Source organism: Trichomycterus rosablanca, chromosome 5, assembly GCF_030014385.1.
Source record: "Trichomycterus rosablanca isolate fTriRos1 chromosome 5, fTriRos1.hap1, whole genome shotgun sequence".
NCBI lineage: Eukaryota > Metazoa > Chordata > Actinopteri > Siluriformes > Trichomycteridae > Trichomycterus > Trichomycterus rosablanca.
In genome coordinates, this window is record NC_085992.1 from 3,296,419 (window position 1) to 3,317,903 (window position 21,485).

Here is a 21,485-nt window from a genome sequence, read left to right on the forward strand (position 1 = left end):
ATCTCGGTGATAGTGGAATATCCCGCTGTGCCACCTGGGCGCCTCACAATCTTCTGATTGATAGCCCAAAGCTCTATCCACTATGCTGTCCCTTGGGGGGGGGGGGTATTGTTCCCCCCCAATGTATATTGTGATTATGGCCTTGCAGTAGTCACAAAAGGTCAGGCTTGGTCTACTTCAGCGTGATCCACATGAACAACTGAATCCGAATCGTTTGGAGTCGCCGCTTGTTGACCTTTGCACTTTTGTGGTGGTCAAGTCAGATACGTGTCTGTTCTCAAAGACCCATTGTAGGCTGTAGGAAGTTTAAAATAGATCTATATGGCATCACAAGAAAGCTCCCGTTTACTTATAGCCTATTAATTTTCCCATCCTTCCCATCATCAGGCTTTTTGTCCAGAAAGCCTCTGTTGATGTTCCAGTTCATTCCAGAGCTGTTGAGTGTGGCTGAGGTCAGGGATCTGTGCTGGACACTAGAGTTTCTTTAAATTGAGCTTTTTTTCATGTCTTTATACATCAAACTCTTAATGTGAAAGGACAAAAGAGGAGCAGATCCGACTCGAAATGTACAGATTTGGTCTCTAGTCTTCAAATAATACTGTCGGACTTGTTTCCACTAAGTGAAGCTGTCAATTTGGACCAGAAAGTGGCCAGAAGTATTCGGACACCTGACCATGAGCTTGCTGGAGACTTTGAAGCATGTCTGTAGGAATTTGTGCCCATTGAGTCAAAAAATGGGCAGCGATAATCAAGAAAGCCTCCGTTGATGTTCCCATCAACCCATTGTTTTTACTCTTCTCAATTAAATGCAACAGCACCCCCCTGTAGGCTCACTAAAGCCCTCTGGTTGAGAACCAACGTATTAGAAAGCTCTGCCTTTTACTCGGATAGAATCGACTCACCCTATGAATTACTTGAAATGAACCGAGTCGTTTAGGGAATCGGATCCTGAGTCGGATTCGGATCGGTATTTAAAGCGAGTTGCGAGCGATCGGCGCCAAATGGCGCTACGGGGGAAAGTGGCGCTGGTGACCGGAGGAGCGCAGGGCATCGGACGAGCTGCAGCCGAGAACTTGCTGAAGAACCAAGCCAAGGTTTATTTCATTTTATTTACTATATGAGGTTCAGTGTAGTTTCTGAGTTGAACGTGTTCACACTCCTGTTCGTGTGTGTGTGTGTGTGTGTGTGTGTGTGTGTGAGTTCAGGTTGCGCTGGTGGATTTAAATGAGTCGGTCGGTGAGGAGTGTAAGAGGGAGTTGGATCAGCAGTATGGGGAAGAAAACTCCATCTTCGTTCAGTGCGACGTGACGGATGGAGAGAAGCTGCAGGGTAAGATCTGCACACATCGGGTTCATGCACTGAATATTTACAATATTGCGCAAAATGCATGGAGAAGTAGGCTAATGATGTCCGAGTACTGACCGCACCAGGCTGGACCCAGTGATGTTACTTGAGTGACTGAATATGTAGGAGAAATCATTACAAATGTACAATATTAACTGCTTTATTCTGGTCAAGATTGCAGTGGGTCTGGGATGGTCTGACCACTTTAAATCCACCCGTCAATCCATTGCGCTTTCGGTCACTTACTTTTGGAGCTACTATCCACTTGCTGCGCATGTCTCCTGAACCCAGGTCTCAAGATGGGCACTAAGGACCTGGGTTCGGTTCTTATCTCTAGGGTGGCCTGGATTGCTGGTTGACTAGCTATTCTGTAAATTGTCCCTAGTGGGAGCGGTGTCTGAACCCACCAAGACCTTGACCAGGATGAAGCAGATACTACAGATGAATGAATGTTTTCTGTAAACGATTTATTGCTTCACTTGTACTTTTAAACTGCTGCATTTAAGCACCCGCTGTCTTTATTTTCTTGCCTGCAGCACTCCTCTTTAGTGTGTGTGTGTGTGTGTGTGTGTGTGTGTGTGTTCTGCTTTTATTTACTCTATTTTTAATCTGATCATGACATGTCTCGTCCTCTCACATTTGGCCCGGGCCGAGGTTCCTTCTCAGATAGTAATCCCCTGAGCACTTGTGTGGTGGCTCCTCATAACAAGGTTCGATTGTTCGGAGCCCGAGCTCATTTTAATGTGGACTTCAGAGAGCCTGGGGTGAAGACGTTGGAATGTTTTACATTCCAGGAGAAGATTCCCCCCCCCCTTCCCAGAGAGCATAGAGCAGATTTAAGAGAGGTAAAGAAAGACCTCTTCATGGGACCCTCTCTGGATGCTCAGATTTTGAGTGAAGTGAAGATTTGAGAAGATAAAAATGAGTCTAAAAGGCAGGCAAATCTAAACCAGATCAAGACGTTTAAGGAACACGACTTAACTCTACATAAAGCTTTGAATCTGACCTGCAGTGGACGTCCGTGCACGTCTCAGCTCCTGCTCGCTGGGTTTGAATCTCAGTACTGTCTGAAATTCATGCCAGAGTCGAATCTGAGGCACCAAAACATTCAATGAATGTCAAAAATGTCATTTATCAGTCAGTGGTGGTATGACTGAGGTGCTGACTAGTTTTGGATCTCGAGTGCATGTTGAGAACATTCCAGACATGGACTTTTTCGACACGTCTTAATCTTGTGAGGATTTGGTCGTTCTTTTAGCTTTGAATCTGACCTACAGTGGACGTACGTGCACGTCTCAGCTCCTGCTTGCTGGGTTTGAATCTCAATATTGTCTGAATTTCATGCCAGAGTCAAATCTGAGGGACCAAAACATTCAATGCATGACGAACAATGTCATTTATCAGTCAGTGGGGGTATGACTAAGCTGCTCACTAGTTTTGGATACAGACATGGACTTTTTCGACACGTCTTTTGAGGATCGTAAACAAAACTTAACAGAAGAACAGAAGAGGAGCAGATCAGACTCGAAATGTACAAATATTTGGTGTCTAGTCTTCAGGTAATTCTGTCCGACTTGTATCTTCTGAGTGATCAGCTTAATCTTGTGAGGATTTGGTCGTTCTTTTAGCCAACAAAGTACACTATATGGCCAAAAGTATTTGGACACCTGACCATGAGCTTGCTGGATGTCCCATTTCAAAAACAAGCGCTGGGTTCGAAGTCAAATCTGAGGACTCGAAACATTCAATGCACGTCAAACAATGTCGTTTATCAGTCAGTGGAGGTATGACTGAGCTGCTCACTAGTTTTGGATCTTGAGTGCACGCTGAGAACGTTCCAGACACGGACTTTTTCGACACGTCTTTTGAGGATCGTAAACAAGTCGTCAGACTTAACATAGAAGAACAGAAGAGGAGCAGATCAGACTCGAAATGTCTTCGAATATCTGATTGTGCTTTTTTGCTCTCTGCAAGCAGTCAATATCGACCAAAAAGGTACACTGTATGGCCAAAAGTATTTGGACACCTGACCATGAGCTTGCTGGACGTCCCATTTTAAAAACAAACGCTGGGTTCAAATCTCAATATTGTCTGAAATTCATACCAGAGTCAAATCTGAGGCACCAAAACATAGAAGAACAAAATATTGGTCAAACAATGTCGTTTATCAGTCAGTGCTGGTATGACTGAGCTGCTCACTAGTTTTGGATCTGAGAAGGCTTCTCACAAGGCTTCAAAGTATGTCTGTGGTCACTTGTGCCTGTTGAGTGAAAAATATAACAGAGTTTTCATGGCTGGGCGCTGATATTGGTCCAGAAAGCCTCCGTTGATGTTCCGGTTCATTCCAGAGCTGCTGAGTGGGGCTGAGGTCAGGGCTCTGTGCTGGACACTGGAGTTTCTTTAAATTGAGCTTTTCATGTCTCTATACATCAAACCTTATGTGAAAGGACAAAGACTGGAGTGTGTATGTTGGAATTTGTGCCCAGACAGTCAAAAGCCAGTGGTGGCAGGTACTAATGTTGGAAGAGAAGAGAAGGCCTGGCTCGCAATCCAAGTTGAATTCATTCTAAAAGTGTTGATCAGACTCAAAGTGTACAAATTTGGTGTCTAGTCTTCAAATAATACTGTCGGACTTGTTTCCACTGAGTGACGCTGTCAATATGGACCTAAAAGTGCCAAAAGTTTTCGGACACCTGACCATGAGCTTGTTGGACGTCCCATTTCAAAATCAAATGATATTAAAACAGATTGACCTCTGTGTGATCTTTTCAGCTATAACAACAGCTGCTCTTCTGAGAAGGCTTCTCACAAGACTTTGAATCATGTCTGTGGGAATTTGTGCCCATTCAGTCAAGATATAATAGTGTTTGTATGGCTGGGCGCTGATACTGGTCAAGAAAGCCTCAGCTGATGATCCAGTTCATTCCAATCCATTCATGTCTTTATAGAGCTTGTACAGGGGCAAAGTCATGCTGGAACAGGAAAGGACCTTCCCTAAACTGTTGCTGCAAAGTTGGAAGCATATCATTTTTAGATAATTGATTTATTACACGTGTTAGCAGTTAATGTGCCTTAAACACATGAATTCAATGATTAGAAGGGGCGTCCCAATACTTTTGTCCATCTAATCCATATAGCAATTGATAGCTGACAGTTAAGAGCAGCCTGTCCTCCTTCTGTATGTCAGTGGAGTGTGTGGAAGGGACCTGCATGGACACTGGTTAAACTGGTAAAAATTCTCTACATAGCAAAACAGGGTGAGGATCAAACCCAGGTCCCCAGGACTCGTGTCGCCGCAGGACACCCTACAGTTTAGAGTTTACGGTCAGTATTAATACTTTGTGCATTTTTTCTTTTTTTTAGAGGCCTTCGAGCGGACAGTGGAGCGGTTCGGCCGACTGGACATCGTGATCAACAACGCCGGCATTAACAACGAGAAGAACTGGGAGAAAACCATCGAGGTGAACCTGGTGAGTCCCGGCGCTCCCGTCACAGTTTACACAGCTCGGCTCAGATCTCCGTCTCACTCACACTGCTGCGGGGCACAGAGGCACCCACGTGGAATTTAGAAAACACACCAAACACCTCGTACCTCCTACTTATCTGAGTTATCTGACCAAAGATGATATTAAAGCGTCAATCAGTAACTGTAATTGTGTCTAGTGATGATTTCTCACGCTTTTTGAAAACAAAAATGATTATTTAAAACACGCTACATTTCACAATATGTAGCAGCAGCAGCTCGAGTCATTTGTAACTCACGACCGCAAACTGGAGCCGCGTTATAGCTATACAGCATAAACACAATGTTGCTGTGTTAAAGCAGCGCAGATTACCACAGTATTAAGACATTAATATTAATAATAATAGTAATAATAATAAGACATTAATATTGATAATAATAGTAATAATAATAAGACATTAATATTGATAATAATAGTAATAATAATATGACGTTAATATTAATAATAATAGTAATAACAATAAAGGATTAATATTAATAGTAATAATAATAAAACATTAATATTAATAAAAAATAGTAATAATAATAAAACATTAATATTAATAATAGTAATAATAATAAAACATTAATATAAATAATAATATTAATAATAAGGTTACTAAAGGTTATAATAATGATGATTATGATAATAATAATAATAATATTAATAATAATAATAATAATAAGGTTACTAAAGGTTATAATAATAATAATAATAACAGTAATAATAATAATACTTCTTGATGATTTAAAGCAGGGGTTATTAACCTGTTTTGGTCAGGAACCACCTTTTAGGGGCAGCACATATTTGTGACTCCACCACCACCCAACTGTAACGATATGCATGTTCTGCTAAATTAATGCTAACTAGTATTTTTATTAAAATATTAATAGTAATCATCACAAAACAGCGTTAGTTTTAAGGTTAAAAACCTGATTCTAAACATCTGAACTGCAAACAACAAACAAGCTGTGAAATCAAATGGAATGAAAAAAAGCTTATTGAATTGGATATTTGAATGTAGTAATCTGTGTTTTATTATGCAGATAAATTGTAGAATGTGGGATGAGAATGAATATTAGGAATATAAATTCGGAACACGTGATAATAAAGTTTCTAGGATTTTGACCCCTGAAGCTGCTCGTGTTTGCAGTTACAGGTTTTACATTAACAGAAATCCTGAATGTAAATATTTGTCTGTGATGTAAATGAAGCTCCGTGGACTGCTGACGTTCATTCAGCAGCATGTAGTTAGCATTAGACCTTTACTTAGCATGTTCGACTGGTGAAACCTGTTGGGCTGCATGTTTAGTGATTGTACACGTCTATATAAGCAGGTGAACAGCTGGTCTAGTCGATGGGTGAGCCTCGAGGACCTGGGTTCGAGCCGTACCTCTGTTTTCTCTCTGTGAGGAGTCGGGCTTGTTTTTCGCTGTAAATATCAAATGTATTCAAATTGGCGTCACATTTACATCTACGTCACTGAGCTGATGCGTTTATGCAAAACAACGGAAGAACCGAAAGTGCAGCTGAGAGTTAAGGGCCTGTGCTCAGGGGACCAACAGTGGTAACTTGTGGTGGTGGGGCTTAAACCAGCAACCTACGATTACTAGGCCAGAACCTTAATAGCTGAGTTACGGCTGCCCACATGGTCATCATTTTAATGTAAATGTAAATAAAAATGAGTCGTCCCATTTTAAAACTATTAACAATAATGTAAAGTTGCCCCTTTTGTGACAAGAACAGCCTCCACTCCTCTGAGAAAGCTTATTTATTTCAGAGATGCTCACAAGTAGCAAAATACGAGTCCGAGTCAAGTCATGAGTCTTTAGGCTAGAGTCCGAGTCAAGTCACAAGTCTTTAGACTAGAGTCTGAGTCAAGTCACGAGTCAATATAATAAACACAAAACATATATTGGAAATGTAGCGCAGAAATAAACAAATAATCTGTAAGTTCAGATAAAAAACATCAACAGATTAGCGAGTGTATTTAGCCGTTTTACTTCGTGCCTTTACTTTCCTCGTCATTGTGTAAATGAATGTAATTTCTGTAACAAGAAGGTTCCAGTTAAAAGCTTCAACTGATACGTTTTGTTTTCATTGCAGAACAAAAGCGCTCGATAAATCACGGCACAGCGGCCAAAATCCAAAACACAGCAAAAAAAATCCATAACCGCTGCTTACCTTAGCTTCTGTTCTTCCAGATGCTGTTAAATTTATAAGCGTGCGTCCCATTAGGAATAGAATCCGTTATTTTGTAAATGTGCTTATAATTAAAAACCTTCAAACTTTTCCCAGTTGTGAAGTAAAACAGGAAGTCGTTAGAAAGCCGATCGAGCGTTTCATTACCACGTCATCTGTGTGACGCAAACTGAATAAATGCAAATAACAGCATTTCTTACTAACAATTACAATCAGAAGCTCTGATTGGTTCAGAAAGCGGTTCTTACAATCATTAGCGCCAATTCTGTAGGAGCGTTCCATTCACCCCAGTTGTTCCTGTGAAGTGCACTACGTAGGGTATTCCACCATTTTAAGTGAGATTCCAATTCAAAGGTAACGAAAATGTTCAAATGAAGTAAACTTCAGACTGTGTAGGGAGTAGAGAGGGATGCTTCATCACTACGCCGGAAGCTGGCTGGAACATTTACACATATATATAATTGGCACAGCATGTTAATACATGCTGACACTAGCAACTCTTGTTGTGCACGAGTAATTTTTTTGCGAGTCATGAGTCGAGTCAGAGTCATTTGAAACGAGTCCGAGTCGAGTCTGAAGTCGCTGTGTGTGCGACTTACGTGCGACTCGGACTCGAGTCCCCGTCTCTGATTTATTTATGTATTTATTCTTAAGTTTTAGTGCTCTCAGTAGTGCAGCTGTAAAATACGCTCAGTGGTTTAGCCGTAGTGTAGCTTAAAATACGGCTCATCGGCCGCTCAGGCATCAGATATGAGTGTTTATTGACTGTGTGTGTGTGTGTGTGTGTGTGTGTTCCAGACGTCTCTGATCAAGGGAACGTACCTGGCTCTGGAGCACATGAGTAAAGAGTACGGCAAAGAGGGCGGAGTCATCATCAACGTCTCCTCCATGGCAGGTAAGGAACACACACACACACACACACCACTGTTATACACACTTGCTACACTACATAGCCAAAAGTATTTGGACACCTGAGCATGAGCTTGTCGGACGTCCCGTTTCAAAAACAAATGCCATTAAAACAGAGTCTTTTAAGCCATAACAAAAGCTTTCAAGTAGGTCTGTGGGAATTTGTGCCCGTTCCAGAAAGCCTCAGTCGGTGTTCCGGTTCATTCCAGAGCTGTTGATGGGGGATGAGGTCCGGACTCTGGAGTTTCTTTATTTCTTCATGTCTTTGTGCACAGGGGCTCAGTCATGCTGGAACAGAAAGGTCCTTCCCTAAACTGTTGCCACAATGTTAAAAGCAACAGATGTTGCAGAAAGAACTAAACGGATGTTTTACTGTGATTTATTACCTGTAAATATTTGGATTTCTGGACTCCGCGCTGCTGAACGTTTGTGTGTACGGAGCACAAAGCTCATGTTGATTCTGGCTGTGTGATTGTTTGCTGAGCTGTTTTATAAAAAAAAAAAGAGGAATAAATGAGGCCGTGATGCCGTTTCAGAACCGTGTGTGTGTGCAGCTACGCTGACTAGCTGATAACTAGCTGATAATTAGCTGATGAAGTTAATAATCTAGAACTGACTTTTATGTGAATGGCGGAGACGGTAAAATACGCTAGAACACTACTGCTGGGATCCAGGGTTTGTATTTCAGTTGAGTAATAATAGTGGTAGTTGTAGTAGTAGTTAAATAATAATAGTTGTAGTTGTAGTAGTAGTAGTTGAGTAGTAATAGTGGTAGTTGTAGTAGTAGTTAAATAATAATAGTGGTAGTTGTAGTAGTAGTTAAATAATAATAGTGGTAGTTGTAGTAGTAGTAGTTAAATAGTAATAAAGGTAGTTGAATAGTAATAGTGGTAGTTCTAGTAACAGTTGAATAGTAATAGTGGTAGTTGAAATAGTAGTTGAATAGTAATACTGGTAGATGTAGTGATTGTGGTGGTTATAGTAGTAATGTTTTGGGTATAGTAATAGTTGTAGTAGTAATAGTGGTAGTTATAATAGTTGAGTAGTAATCATGGTAGTTATAAGAGTAGTTGAGTAGTAATAGTGGTAGTTATAGTAGTTGTAGTAGTAATAGTTGTAGTTATAACAGTAGCTGAGTAGTAATAGTGGTAGTTATAATAGATAGATAGACAGACAGACAGACAGACAGACAGATACTTTATTTATCCCAAGGGAAATTGTTGTTGAAAATAGTAATAGTAGTTGAGTGGTAATAGTGGTAGTTGTGGTAGTAATGTTTTGGGTATAGTAGCAGTTGAGTAATAATAGTGGTAGTTATAATAGTAGTTGTGTAGTAATAGTGGTAGTTATAATAGTAGTTAAATAGTAATAGTAGTAGTTAAATAGTAATAGTGGTAGTTAAAATAGTTGAATTGTAATAGTGGTAGTTATAGTAGATTAAGATTGCAGGATGTGGTTTAGTTGAGCTGGAAACGCTTCATTTAGATCCGTGGAGCCAAAAATGCAAACAGAGTTGGACTGTGTGTGTGTGTGTGTGTGAGTGTGTGAGTGTGTGAGTGTGTGTGTGAGTGTGTGTGTGTGTGAGTGTGTGTGCTAACAGCTGCAGGACAGACATACTGAAGATAAACAGAATTTACAGAATGGAGAATCGAGAGGTGTAGCGAGTAACACTGCGCCCCCCTCCAACCCCCCAAATCAGAGTAACACTGCGCCCCTCCCATCCAACCCCCCAAAACAGTGTAACACTGCGCCCCCTCCAACCCCCCAAATCAGAGTAACACTGCGCCTCCCTCCAACCCCCCAAATCAGAGTAACACTGCGCCCCTCCCATCCAACCCCCCAAAACAGTGTAACACTGCGCCCCCTCCAACCCCCCAAATCAGAGTAACACTGCGCCCCCCTCCAACCCCCAAATTCAGAGTAACACTGCGCCCCATCCAACCCCCCAAAACAGAGTAACACTGCGCCCCCCTTCAACCCCCCAATTCAGAGTAACACTGCGCCCCATCCAACCCCCCAAAACAGAGTAACACTGCACCCCATCCAACCCCCCAAATCAGAGTAACACTGTGCCCCCTCCAACCCCCAAATCAGAGTAATACTGCGCCCCCCTCCAACCCCCCCAAATCAGAGTAACACTGCGCCCCTCTCCAGAGTAACACTTTGCTCCCTCCAACCCCCCCAAATCAGAGTAACACTGCGCCCCTCTCCAGAGTAACACTGCGCCCCCTCCAACCCCCCAAAACAGAGTAACACTGCGCCCCTCTCCAACCCCCCAAATCAGAGTAACACTGCGCCCCCTCCAACCCCCCAAAACAGAGTAACACTGCGCCCCTCTCCAACCCCCCAAATCAGAGTAACACTGCGCCCCTCTCCAGAGTAACACTGCGCCCCTCTCCAGAGTAACACTGCGCCCCCTCCAACCCCCCAAATCAGAGTAACACTGCGCCCCTCTCCAACCCCCCAAATCAGAGTAACACTGCGCCCCTCTCCAACCCCCCAAATCAGAGTAACACTGCGCCCCATCCAACCCCCCAAATCCTCAGATGTGATGAGTCACTGTGCTGCTCCAGGTTCGCTGTAGCTATAAGTAAAAGCTGTGGAGGAGTAATGTGAGGCTCTCAGATTTAACCCTTAAGAACCAGCACAGGCGACTTGTGCTCACAGTTTGAGACGTTTGGTTTGAAGGAACATCAGTGACCCACACAGAGCTCCGACTTTAACCCTGTAGAGCACGAAAAGTTCCCACAGACACACTACAAACTCCTGTGGAAAACCTTCCCAGAAGACTGATGATTCTTTGGGTCATCTTGCTCTGTCCGAGAGTCCGAGAGGGGATTCGGCCCTCGGGTGGTTGGGGGTATTCATTTGTAGCATTACTCAGGACAGGTGTGCGTGAGGTACCATCACACCTGAAGTGCCCCGGGGCAGCTTGTTCTTTACACGTTTGTGTAGAGTGAAAATACTGGTTGGGTAATATTGTATAAACTTAAACCACAGAGAGAAAATAAACGTTTCTGCACGTTTGGATCAAACGTGTGTCAAAATAAATGACTTTAAAGCTTCTTTAAAGTCTATATAGAGGATCAGTTCACGCCCCAGATAAACAGGTCAGATTTAAACAATCTTTACTAACTGCATAAATAACTGCATAAATAACTGCATTTTGTAATGCACTACACGGCACTTAAAGCTTTCCCAGTAAATAAATACATGTATTTACATAAATAAATACATTAATAAAGTAATGTAATTACATATTCAGTAATTTACAAAAACAAATACATTTAAATAATAAATAAATAAATGCATGTAAATACATAAAAATATATGTAATTAAATATTAAATAAACTACAAAATTAGATACATTTAAATAAATAAATAAATAAATAAATAAAGGTAATTAAATATTAAATAAATTACAAAAACTAGATACATTTAAATAATAAATAAATGTATATAAATGTATTTAAATAAAGAAATACATCAATTAATAAATCTAATTAAATGTTAAATAAACTAAATACATTTAACTAATAAATAAATAATTGTATTTATATAAAAAAATAAATGTAATTAAATAATAAACAAATTACAAAAACCAGATACATTTAACTAATAAATAAATAAATGTATTTAAATAAATAAATACATAAAAAATGTATGTAATTAAATATTATATAAATTAAAAATACTAAATACATTGAAAAAATAAATAAATAAATGCATTTAATTAAATAAATACATTAATAAATAAATGTAATTAAATATCAAATCAATTACAAAAACTAGATACATTTAAACAAAAATAAATAAATGTATTTAAATAAATAAATGTAGTTAAATATTAGACAAATTACAAAAAGTAAATACATTTCAATAATAAATAAATAAATGTATTTAAATAAATAAATGTATTTAAATAAATGTAATGTAATGTAATGTAAATATTAAATACATTACAAAAATGAAATACTTTAAATAATAAATAAATAAATGCATTTAATTAAATAAAAAATCCAAAAAGTAGATACATTTAAATAAAAAATAAATAAATGTATTTACATAAATAAATACATATAAATAAATGCATTGAAATAATAAATAAATTGCTAAAACTAATACATTGAAATAATAAATAAATATATTTAAATAAATAAATAAACGTGTAAATAAAATGTAATAATAAATAAATAAATACATGTATTTAAATATTAAATAAATACATATTTTGTGGCCGCCAACTCAGTAGCTCTGTGTTAATATACCTATTACTATTTCTTTCTGTTTTCTCATTCTTTACTCCATGATTAGTGTGTTTTTATATCCTGTGGGTATGAAGCCTTTTTAATGCAATTTATTTTCTTTAATTTCCTTTGTGAACTATTTGAAAAACCTCATTCGTCCATCCACCTATCTATTCGTCCATCCACCTATCTAAATACAAAACCAAATATGTGCAGATTACGTTTCAACAACTTTTATTTAATGATAATTCAGGTGTGACGTATCTGATGACTGTCCCTTGATACGCTGATATTTGGCGAGTGTTACCACACTGTGGAAACGTCTCATCTGAAGATTACATGAAGCTTGCTGGAGATTCTTTTAGTTCGTTTGACTCATCACATCATTTCTAAAGCAAAACTAGTTTCTTATCGAGAATCGGGATTTGAAGTTTATTACATAACCACGACGGCTTCGTTATTACACTCAGTGCGTCAGTAAATCAGAAGTGTGTTATTGTGGTGAGGCGCTGACGTTCCTGTTCACATCTTCGCCCGTTACAGCTCACGATGACGTCTCACGGACGACGTTATGTTCCCCGAAGATCAGACTCGGTTCCTTTGAAACTGACAGAGCAGGCAGGACTAAACAAAACATGACGTTCCCTCTAAACACACTTCAGGCACGTTCAGACAAGAGCGGGCAGAAAGCGCTTACACGCGGCCCCGGGCGATACAGGGCCCCGTCCCGAACCGCCGCTCTGATTACAGTCACTGATATCCAGAGCGGAAGGATCATCAGCATGTTCCTGTTTACTAACGTTAGTGCTCACACAGTTCCGGTGTTATGACTGAAGCTCAAGCGATGCATTCAGATCTGATCTCAGTGTTGTACAGTAATAAACATGCACTGCATCCTCTTCGTAAATACCACTGTTATTACAGATTTGTCATAATAAATTACTTCAGATCATTAAACCAAGTATCCTTTACAAAAATCAAGCAGTTATCCAACACATGTATCATAATTATGACAGTAATTGTAAATAATTGGCACTTTTTTACTTAATTAATCAAATTAAATGTCATTTATTTAGTGTAACCAATTAAACAGAGCAGATTCCATCATGTTTGTATAATACATAATTCTGACAAGGGTTGCAAAGCCTCCAAGTCTCCAGGACTCCACCAAACCCCAGTGAGAGCCATTGTCTGAATAGTCAGTCTAATCTAATTAAGGCTTTTCTTAATGCCACTATAGGATTATAATCTCACAAGGCTAAGTGGGTAGCACTGTCGCCTCACAGCAAGAAGGTCCTGGGTTCGATCCCAAGGCGGGGCGGTCCGGGTCCTTTCTGTGCGGAGTTTGCATGTTCTCCCCGTGTTTGCGTGGGTTTCCTCCGGGAGCTCCGGTTTCCTCTCACAGTCCAAACACATGCAGTCAGGTTAATTGGAGACACTGAATTGCCCTATAAGTGTGTGTGTGTGTGTGTGTGTGTGTATGTTTGTATGCCCTGCGATGGACTGGCGCCCAGTCCAGGGTGTTACTGTGTGCCTTGCGCCCATTGAAAAGCTGGGATAGGCTCCAGTGCACCACTGCGACCCTAATTGGATAAGCGGATAAGACAATGAATGAATGAATGAATGGATTCAGAAAGAACAGCAAGTCGCTTTAAATATAAATGTATTACGTGCTGGCAAACCCCCAAAGGTTATTACAGGACTTGGCGCCCTGCAAACCCAGTGCGCCTCAGGAGGAGGGTTAAAACGTGAAACAGAGGCGCCCGCTGTAAATGTGTGGATTATTCTCGTCTGCGCTGTTTGGCTTTACTCATCCAGAACACAGGAAGCTGTTTAATTGTAAACTCTGTCTTTGCACGTCTCCGTCAGTAATAGGGGGGTTGATACAGGCCGTAAAGTTGTTTATCATGTCGTAGCCTCCGGGCTCGAGGACGCGGATTAGGTGCGCTGCGCACTAACAGCTCAGACTGAAAGAACCAACGCCAGGAAAGCCTGCTGAAGTTTATTAGAGTTTAGGGGAAGGAAAAAAACGCCTGGTTGGATTTATGCAGCTTTGTAAAGAAAAAAAAAAGGGCACTGAACTTCATTTAGCCGAGGAAATGATGCCTAACCAGTTTAGGTTTCTGGAGGACGACTGCGGTTTGGAAGCGCTCAGCAGCTGGCGGGGTTCGTTATGTCCGAATTATTGCGGATGGAGAAATCCTGGGCTCGTGTTTTGTTTTCCATGACGGAGACGCCGAGATTGGGTTACAGTGCTCGTAGAAGTGCAGGATTAAAACCTTCGCTCTTTGAAGCTGAAGATCTGTAGTGAAAACTTTAAGAAAAGCAGAACATGTCACAACATCTGATGCGTTACGTGACGCAGTGCAGGTTACCTCACACCGCTGACGGGATTGCATTGGAATCGAGGTGGCCGAGGGGCGCCTGGAATTCGGGCGGTGCACACAAATCCCCTGTTTGCATTTACAGTTACCTGTTTGATAGATGCTTGAATTGGAACTGAGCCAGAACGCAAACCAGGCTGCCAAGTTTATATATTTTTCATATTACAAATATGCTGAAAATATAAAGTCAACATGATGAAACAGAGTTAAAAAGCAGCAGAAAGTCACATGTCCAGGCTGGTTTGTTTACATTTGTCCTGCCTTTTACTCCACCCCCTGCTGTAATGCTCTCCAATGCAAACATGCCAAAATTCTTAGATTATTTAGAGTTCAGTTATAGAGAAGAGCTGACTGGGGGGGCTGACAAATTGTAAAAAGCAGAAATAATAATCTGGATCATCTAGCTCCATGGTTCTCTCAGTCAGGTCAGAGGTTGTTCATTTCACCCTTGAATGTAAACATGTTGGATTCCCTTGCTAAACAGCACCTTAAACTATTGGCTACTGTGACTCTTTACCTCTTTAACTCTTTACTTTGCCTATTTGTTGTTGTTTTTCCCAGCATTCCTTCACTCTCCTCATCAGCCGGTGTACACGGCCACGAAACACGGCGTCATCGGCTTCTCCAGAGCCCTGGCCGTGAGTACAGTCCGCCTTTAATCCTTCATACAGTTCGTGTAGGTCTGTATGACACAGTATTCTAGATGGTTATGAGTTTAAATCTCAGAATTAAGAGCCACCACTTGCTCTTCAACAGGGCTTTTAATTCCTTCTAATTCAACAAGCCTAATTAAAAAAAAATGTAAATAAAATACACAGCAAAGATTTTCAGATCAGTTCTGATTTTAAAACAGTTCAAGTTTTTTATATTTTTATTATATACACTGATGAGCCAAAACATTAGGATCACCTGCCAAAAAATGTGCATGCCAATGCCTGTTTGGTAACAACAGTGCATATTACAGTCAGGGATCTATTAAATGCTGGAGGTTTCTCATAGACAGTGGTCAGAAAAGCCCTGGGCTACTCATTTTTTGAAAGTATGTGCACTAGACTGATTTGATTCCTTTTCCGTGGGCAGGACGCAGCAGAGCAGGGCGATTACGGGGTGAGGATCAACATCCTGTGCCCAGCCTTTGTTGACACGCAGCTACTCCGCACCGTCGAGCACGAAGAGACCATGGGCAAGTTTGTCAAGTTTAAAGATGAGTTCAAGCAAAGGATGGACAAGTACGGGGTTCTTCAGTGAGTATCTGTAGCTTATATTTATAATTACAGCATAGAGCACATTTGTTTATTTGGGTCTACTTATATTTGTTACTGTATATAAAAATGTATATAAAAAACAGGAGACAACGCAAAAGACTGTATAGGGATGAATTCTGTACTAGGTATCAGTTACCCTTTTTCCACCGACACGGAATGGTCTCCGTTACGGTTCGCAAACTTGATTTTGAACCAGTCCAGTGTGTTTTCACCAAAAAAAAGAGGTTCCAAAATGTGAACTGCCGTTTGCAGCTGGCACCGCAGAATACTGGGTTTTTTGGCGCGAACCGTGATGTCATCTGTGGGCGTGTCAAGTTGTAGAGGTTTCGGTCCTTTCACATGAGAAGCTGCAAAACCGCTTTTGCGCTGTTTACCTGGTTGAATTTTGAGCCAGTTTGCCGCTGATATTTTCAAAGCACCTCAAGTGAGACGAACTGTTTGATATGACGTGGTAAAAGCGACCAAGACAGTACAGGCTTGTTCTATTAAAACAATGAGCGATGCATTTGGGCAGTACAGAGCACTTATAACCTGTAATAACGGAGAGAAATTTAGTGTTGCTGTGTCGACTTTTAGTACATTTGTACATACACGTTACGCTTTTTACGTTAAGCTTTTCCAACGTTCCAGAGAAGCAAATTCAGAACTCCGAGCTGCATGAACACACACATGAAGTAAATACAGCTAAACACAGATACATGTGGAGCTTTTAGACTAGATTTGATGGTCATTTCACACAAATGGATGTTCGTGTCGTGGAACTTTAGTGATGTTTTAATGGATTTGCGCCAAGGGTCGCTGTGAGAGCGAAGAGCAAAGCGCTTCTCATGTAAATGCACTAAAGGAAGCAACAATGGCGACAAACACGAGGAACGGAGTCACCGTCTACGTCTTCTTATCAGCAATAGTTGAGCGATGCTTTTTGCATAAAAACGAACATCTATAACAACAGCACAAATCCCCACAGATAATCCACACGCTCCGGCATCATGTTAGTACTCTGTACTTTCGTTGTGTAACGCCCACCGTGGTGATGCATGCCTGGCTCCCAAAACTGGTGGAAACACAAGCCGGTTCTCTAAAAAACACCAAGATTCGAAGGAACCCGAACAGAACCAGTTCAAGAACCAGGGTTCTTTTGTGGAAAAGTGCTAAGAGGGTAAAGCAACCAAACAAAAAAGTCTGGAGTATGTATGGGGGGACCTTGGACTAGTAAAGGTACCGCAGGGTAAGAAACCAAAGCAAGAGAGGGTATAGATACCTTGCACTAGTATTAAAATACATTTTAGGTGGAACCAAAGTAGGGAAAGTGTATAAGGTCTTTTAATATCAAGACTTTGAATAAAAGATTTATTTATTTAAAAAAGAGGATATGCAAATTGCTACCAACACTGTAAACACTGTATATTCCTCTACTGCCCAGTTATATGTATTTCATAACTTTACCTGAATTATTAGCATCTATTTTTTAATCATTTATACGATGGTGTATGTGTTTTCAGACCATCTATGATCGCTGAAGGAATGATGCGCATTATAACCGACGAGAGTCTGAACGGAGCCGTAATGAAGATCACCTGCTCTAAAGGGATCCACTTCCATACGTACGAGCCTCTCTCAGCCTGATCTGGCGCTGATCCAGCAGATCCCAACTCAGGGCCTCCGTCTACAAGGCGTGACGATACCGATTAGATCCCGATCGAGTCCAGATTTCACCACTCGTCTTAACCGCTCCTGAAATTAATCCCACAGCAGGATTAGGGGAGCGTAACACAAACCCTAGCTGGACGATTTAAGACGCAGATTAGGATCTGAAAAGCGATGACGCCATGTGAGGAGAAAAAAAACCTGTTCAGTAAAGATTAAAGAAACAGGAATGATGAATTACGTAGGATTCACATGTTGAAACAAAGGGCTCGTCTTCTAATAAGGTTTCTCTTTTACTGTGTGTGATTAGTGTGTGTTTGTGATGTCACTGAAATCATGTTCATAATTATTCTTTAAGAAAACAGTTGCTATATTTATTGATGATTTCATTCTTTACAGATTTTACTTTTTCATTTTATTAAATCGCTTCATTTTCGATGCAGATCGACCGCATTGAGTAATAGCCAGTATATTTCTGTAATGCATTTTACAATGATGTTTATATGAAAGTGAATAAAGAGAGAATTACTATGCATAACCTGATTCCTCTCGTTCAGTCAGTCATTCAGGGTCTTCAGTCTACTGGTCATTTGCATCAGCAATACCGACGTCTCTGAATACAAAAGAGTTTTAGGATCTTGATGCATGCTCAACCCAGGTACACAATCCCAGTTAAGGACTTGCAGATTTGGGATTTGGCTATGAAATGAAGCCCTGAAGTTGAATCAGTTCATCTGGACCAGAGATGTTCACAAGTCACAAAATACGAGTCCGAGTCGAGTCACGAGTCAGTATAATCTACACAAAACATATATTGGAAATGTAGCGTAGAAATAAACAAATAATCTGTAAAATCAGATAAAAACAACAACAGATTAGCGAGTGTATTTAGCCGTTTTACTTCGTGCCTTTACTTTCCTAGGTACCAGTTACAAGCTTAAACTGACGTTTTGTTTTCATTGCAAATTACGGCACAGCGGCCAAAATCCCAAACACAGCAAAAAATCCATAACCACTGCTTACCTTAGCCTATTATCTTAGCTTATTATTTTTAAATTTATAAGCGTGTGTCCCATTAGGAATAGAATCCGTTATTTTGTAAATGTGCTTATAATTAAAAACTTTTCCCGGTTGTGAAGTAAAACAGGAACTCGTTAGAAAGCCGATTGAGCGTTTCATTACCACGTCATCTGTGTAATGAATAAACTGAATAAATAACAGCATTTCTTACTAACAATTACAATCAGAAGCTCTGGTTGGTTCAGAAAGCGGTTCTTAAAATCATTAGCGCCAATTCTGTGAAGCGTTTCATTCCCATTATCTCTTCCTGTGAAGTGCACTACGTAGGGTATAAGTAGGGAGCGACGCTTCATCACTTCGCCAAAAGCTGGAACATTTAGCCATTGCGTGTGTTGCGGGTTAAGACGGCCGGAGCGTTATTATTATTAGAGAGCAGAAAGTGACCTGATCAGAATGATGTCGGATCATATGGTATACAGTATATATAATTGTCACACATAACTAATGTTGCTGACTTTTGCTGTCCACAAGTCATTTGAAACGAGTCCGAGTCGAGTCTGAAGTCGCTGTGTGTGCGACTTACTCAGACTCGAGTCACCATCTCTGATCTGGACACATTGTGGTGTGGAGAAACGTTTCATCACTAATCCAAGTGACTCCTTCAGTCTGAGCCGGTGGTGAATACCCCAGCTCAGGTTGGGTTTTAGGGCTTAGGTTTATTCCCTAGCCAATTCCCAACTCTGCCAGTCTCCGCCTAATCTACCAGTCTGCCTAATATTCCTTCCCTTCATTCACTAGTCTATCCTACAGTCAGTCCGCTGATGAATGCAGTAGACCGTTGGTGTTGCTGACCAGTGTAACAGTCCATCTCATTTTTACCCAGCAATCTATAAAAAAGGCACATCTGGGTCTAAAGGTGCCCACAATTTATACTGCATTGTCAGGACAAACACAGAGGAAGTCCAAGGACCGGTCAGTGACTCTCCGGGATCGAATTGTGACAAGGCTTTGATTACAAGGCCATTCTTTGTACAATAAAAATACACTGACGTGCGTCAATGCCGACGTTTTTTGATCCACATCACTGGCAAGATTGTTTGTCAACAATCTATATGCTAAGTGGTATTAAAATCATACAAGCATGTAGATTATTTTAAGTGATTACAGCTGCAAGTGTTCTTGATTATGTCCGTGCACGATTCCATTTAAGAACGCATGGTGAGAAATTCAAGTTTTTTTAAGAAATGAAAATATAAAATGTTTGATTTCAGATATGTTGGGTCACTTTAAATGCTTTACTATCATTCTCCAAGGTAGAAAATATACTGCAAGACTATTTCGACAGCTAGTTATTGATTTCCACAGTATCTATATTAAAATTAATATTAACATTCACGTTAATGTCGGGGCGCTCGGGTGGCGCAGAAGTACATTATGCAAGCCCGCAACCACTGGGTTCCAGGATTCAAACCTTAAGCAATGCTATCAGCATCATACAGACATGACTGATTGTATCCAGGGAGGTGTGACTGAGGCCTCCATGATGGATCAGACTTCCTGCTCCTGTAATCATGAAACACCAGCGATCTGCAATGCCACAAACAGGAACCAACATTTTAAAAAAACCGGAAAATCGAGGAAGTATCGCGGTTCCAGTTCCAGTTACTATCTTGTTTTCTGTGTGACATAAAACTGATTCATACACACGTGGTGTCCATAAAGTTCTGCATCCTGCACCCATGTTTACATGTTTACACACACCCAAAGTACAAATACTTTTTAATTACGCTTAATGTAAATGAGCTGAAACCAAATGCTGTAAACACACTGATTGAGACGCAGCCAGGACGGCGCAGCTCATCAGTTCTGTAGCACGGGCTTTTATCTAACGGCCAGCGCTAAAGTACAAAACATTCATTACGGTGTTTTATTTAATTTCCCCAATTCTTTCCCCGTCTTTTAAGCACTCGAGGCACTCTCTAGCCCTGAGCAGCCTATAGTTTCACGCAGGAGTTTACATAGATTAGATTCAGATTAGATTAAACTTTATTGTCATTGTGCAGAATAAGCAAGTACAAAGCCAACGAAATGCAGTAGCATAAGTGCAAGATAGAGATTATATACTGTACATATAATACAGTTAAAGTGCAGAAGTGACCAGATACTGTAAGTGAAATGAGGAGACATATAAGAATATTAAGAATATTAAACAGATAATGTTGATATTAAATAGATAATGATGATTGTACAGTATATAGACTAATATGTGTTTACAGAGTAATGGAAGGTGACTAAACTAGCCTAGTGGTTAGGGTATTTAATTACATTATATAGGGTATAAAAGTATTTAATTATACATCCACACTGCTATTACTGCTATTGTAACAATACAGTTCGGCAGGGGGGCTCAGACTACAGTATCATGCCCACCACCATGCCACTAACGGCCGGCAGCGGGGCACAGAGGCGCAGATGAGCTTGATGAGCATTTATTCATGTGTGCCTATTTAATCACGGCTTCTTTGCCCGAGGCTTGCTGTTTTCTGTCTCATCCAGCACTTTCTCTGAGGCTGTGATGCCAGGCTTGGTCCAGCCCAATATTTCTGCCAACCTGTACGTCAACACTCTTTTATCTTCTTTCCAAGGAGCTCAGATGAAGTTGAATGGACGTAATTGATATTTTTACACATCAATTTACAAAAAAGGCACATCTAAAGGTGCTCATAATTTACACTGCATTGTCAGGACAAACAGCAAGAGTCCAAGTCCAAGGAATGGTCTGTGGCTCTACTTGGCACAATATGGTACTTTCCTAGAGTTACCCCAGCCAAACTGGGCAGCCTGAACAGAAATACACACCCGGAATGAAGCCCGGCGTCAAGGCTGACAAAAGAGGACACGTCCACCTGGAGCGAATTAACAGGGATCTGACGATCATCAATCATCCATGTCTCCGTGCCTCA

General features: G+C 40.5%; 1 protein-coding gene across 1 annotated transcript; it reads left to right on the forward strand.

The window, feature by feature from the left end:
• Positions 1-986: 986 nt before the first annotated feature.
• hpgd (15-hydroxyprostaglandin dehydrogenase) lies at positions 987-18,045 on the forward strand. The gene is made up of 7 exons (XM_062995526.1): positions 987-1,094; positions 1,206-1,329; positions 4,708-4,814; positions 7,848-7,944; positions 15,152-15,228; positions 15,671-15,834; positions 17,358-18,045. The coding sequence occupies exons 1-7, from the start codon at positions 1,002-1,004 to the stop codon at positions 17,479-17,481; spliced, it is 786 nt and encodes a 261-aa protein (XP_062851596.1). The 5' UTR covers positions 987-1,001; the 3' UTR covers positions 17,482-18,045.
• Positions 18,046-21,485: the final 3,440 nt, after the last annotated feature.

Coding starts and splice junctions, on each gene's coding strand:
- hpgd (XM_062995526.1), top strand. CDS start 1,002: ATGGCGCTACGGGGGAAAGTGGCGCTGGTGACCGGAGGAGCGCAGGGC. Junction 7,945..15,151: donor CAACGTCTCCTCCATGGCAG/GTAAGGAACACA, acceptor TGTTTTTCCCAG/CATTCCTTCACTCTCCTCAT. Junction 15,229..15,670: donor GCTTCTCCAGAGCCCTGGCC/GTGAGTACAGTC, acceptor TTCCGTGGGCAG/GACGCAGCAGAGCAGGGCGA.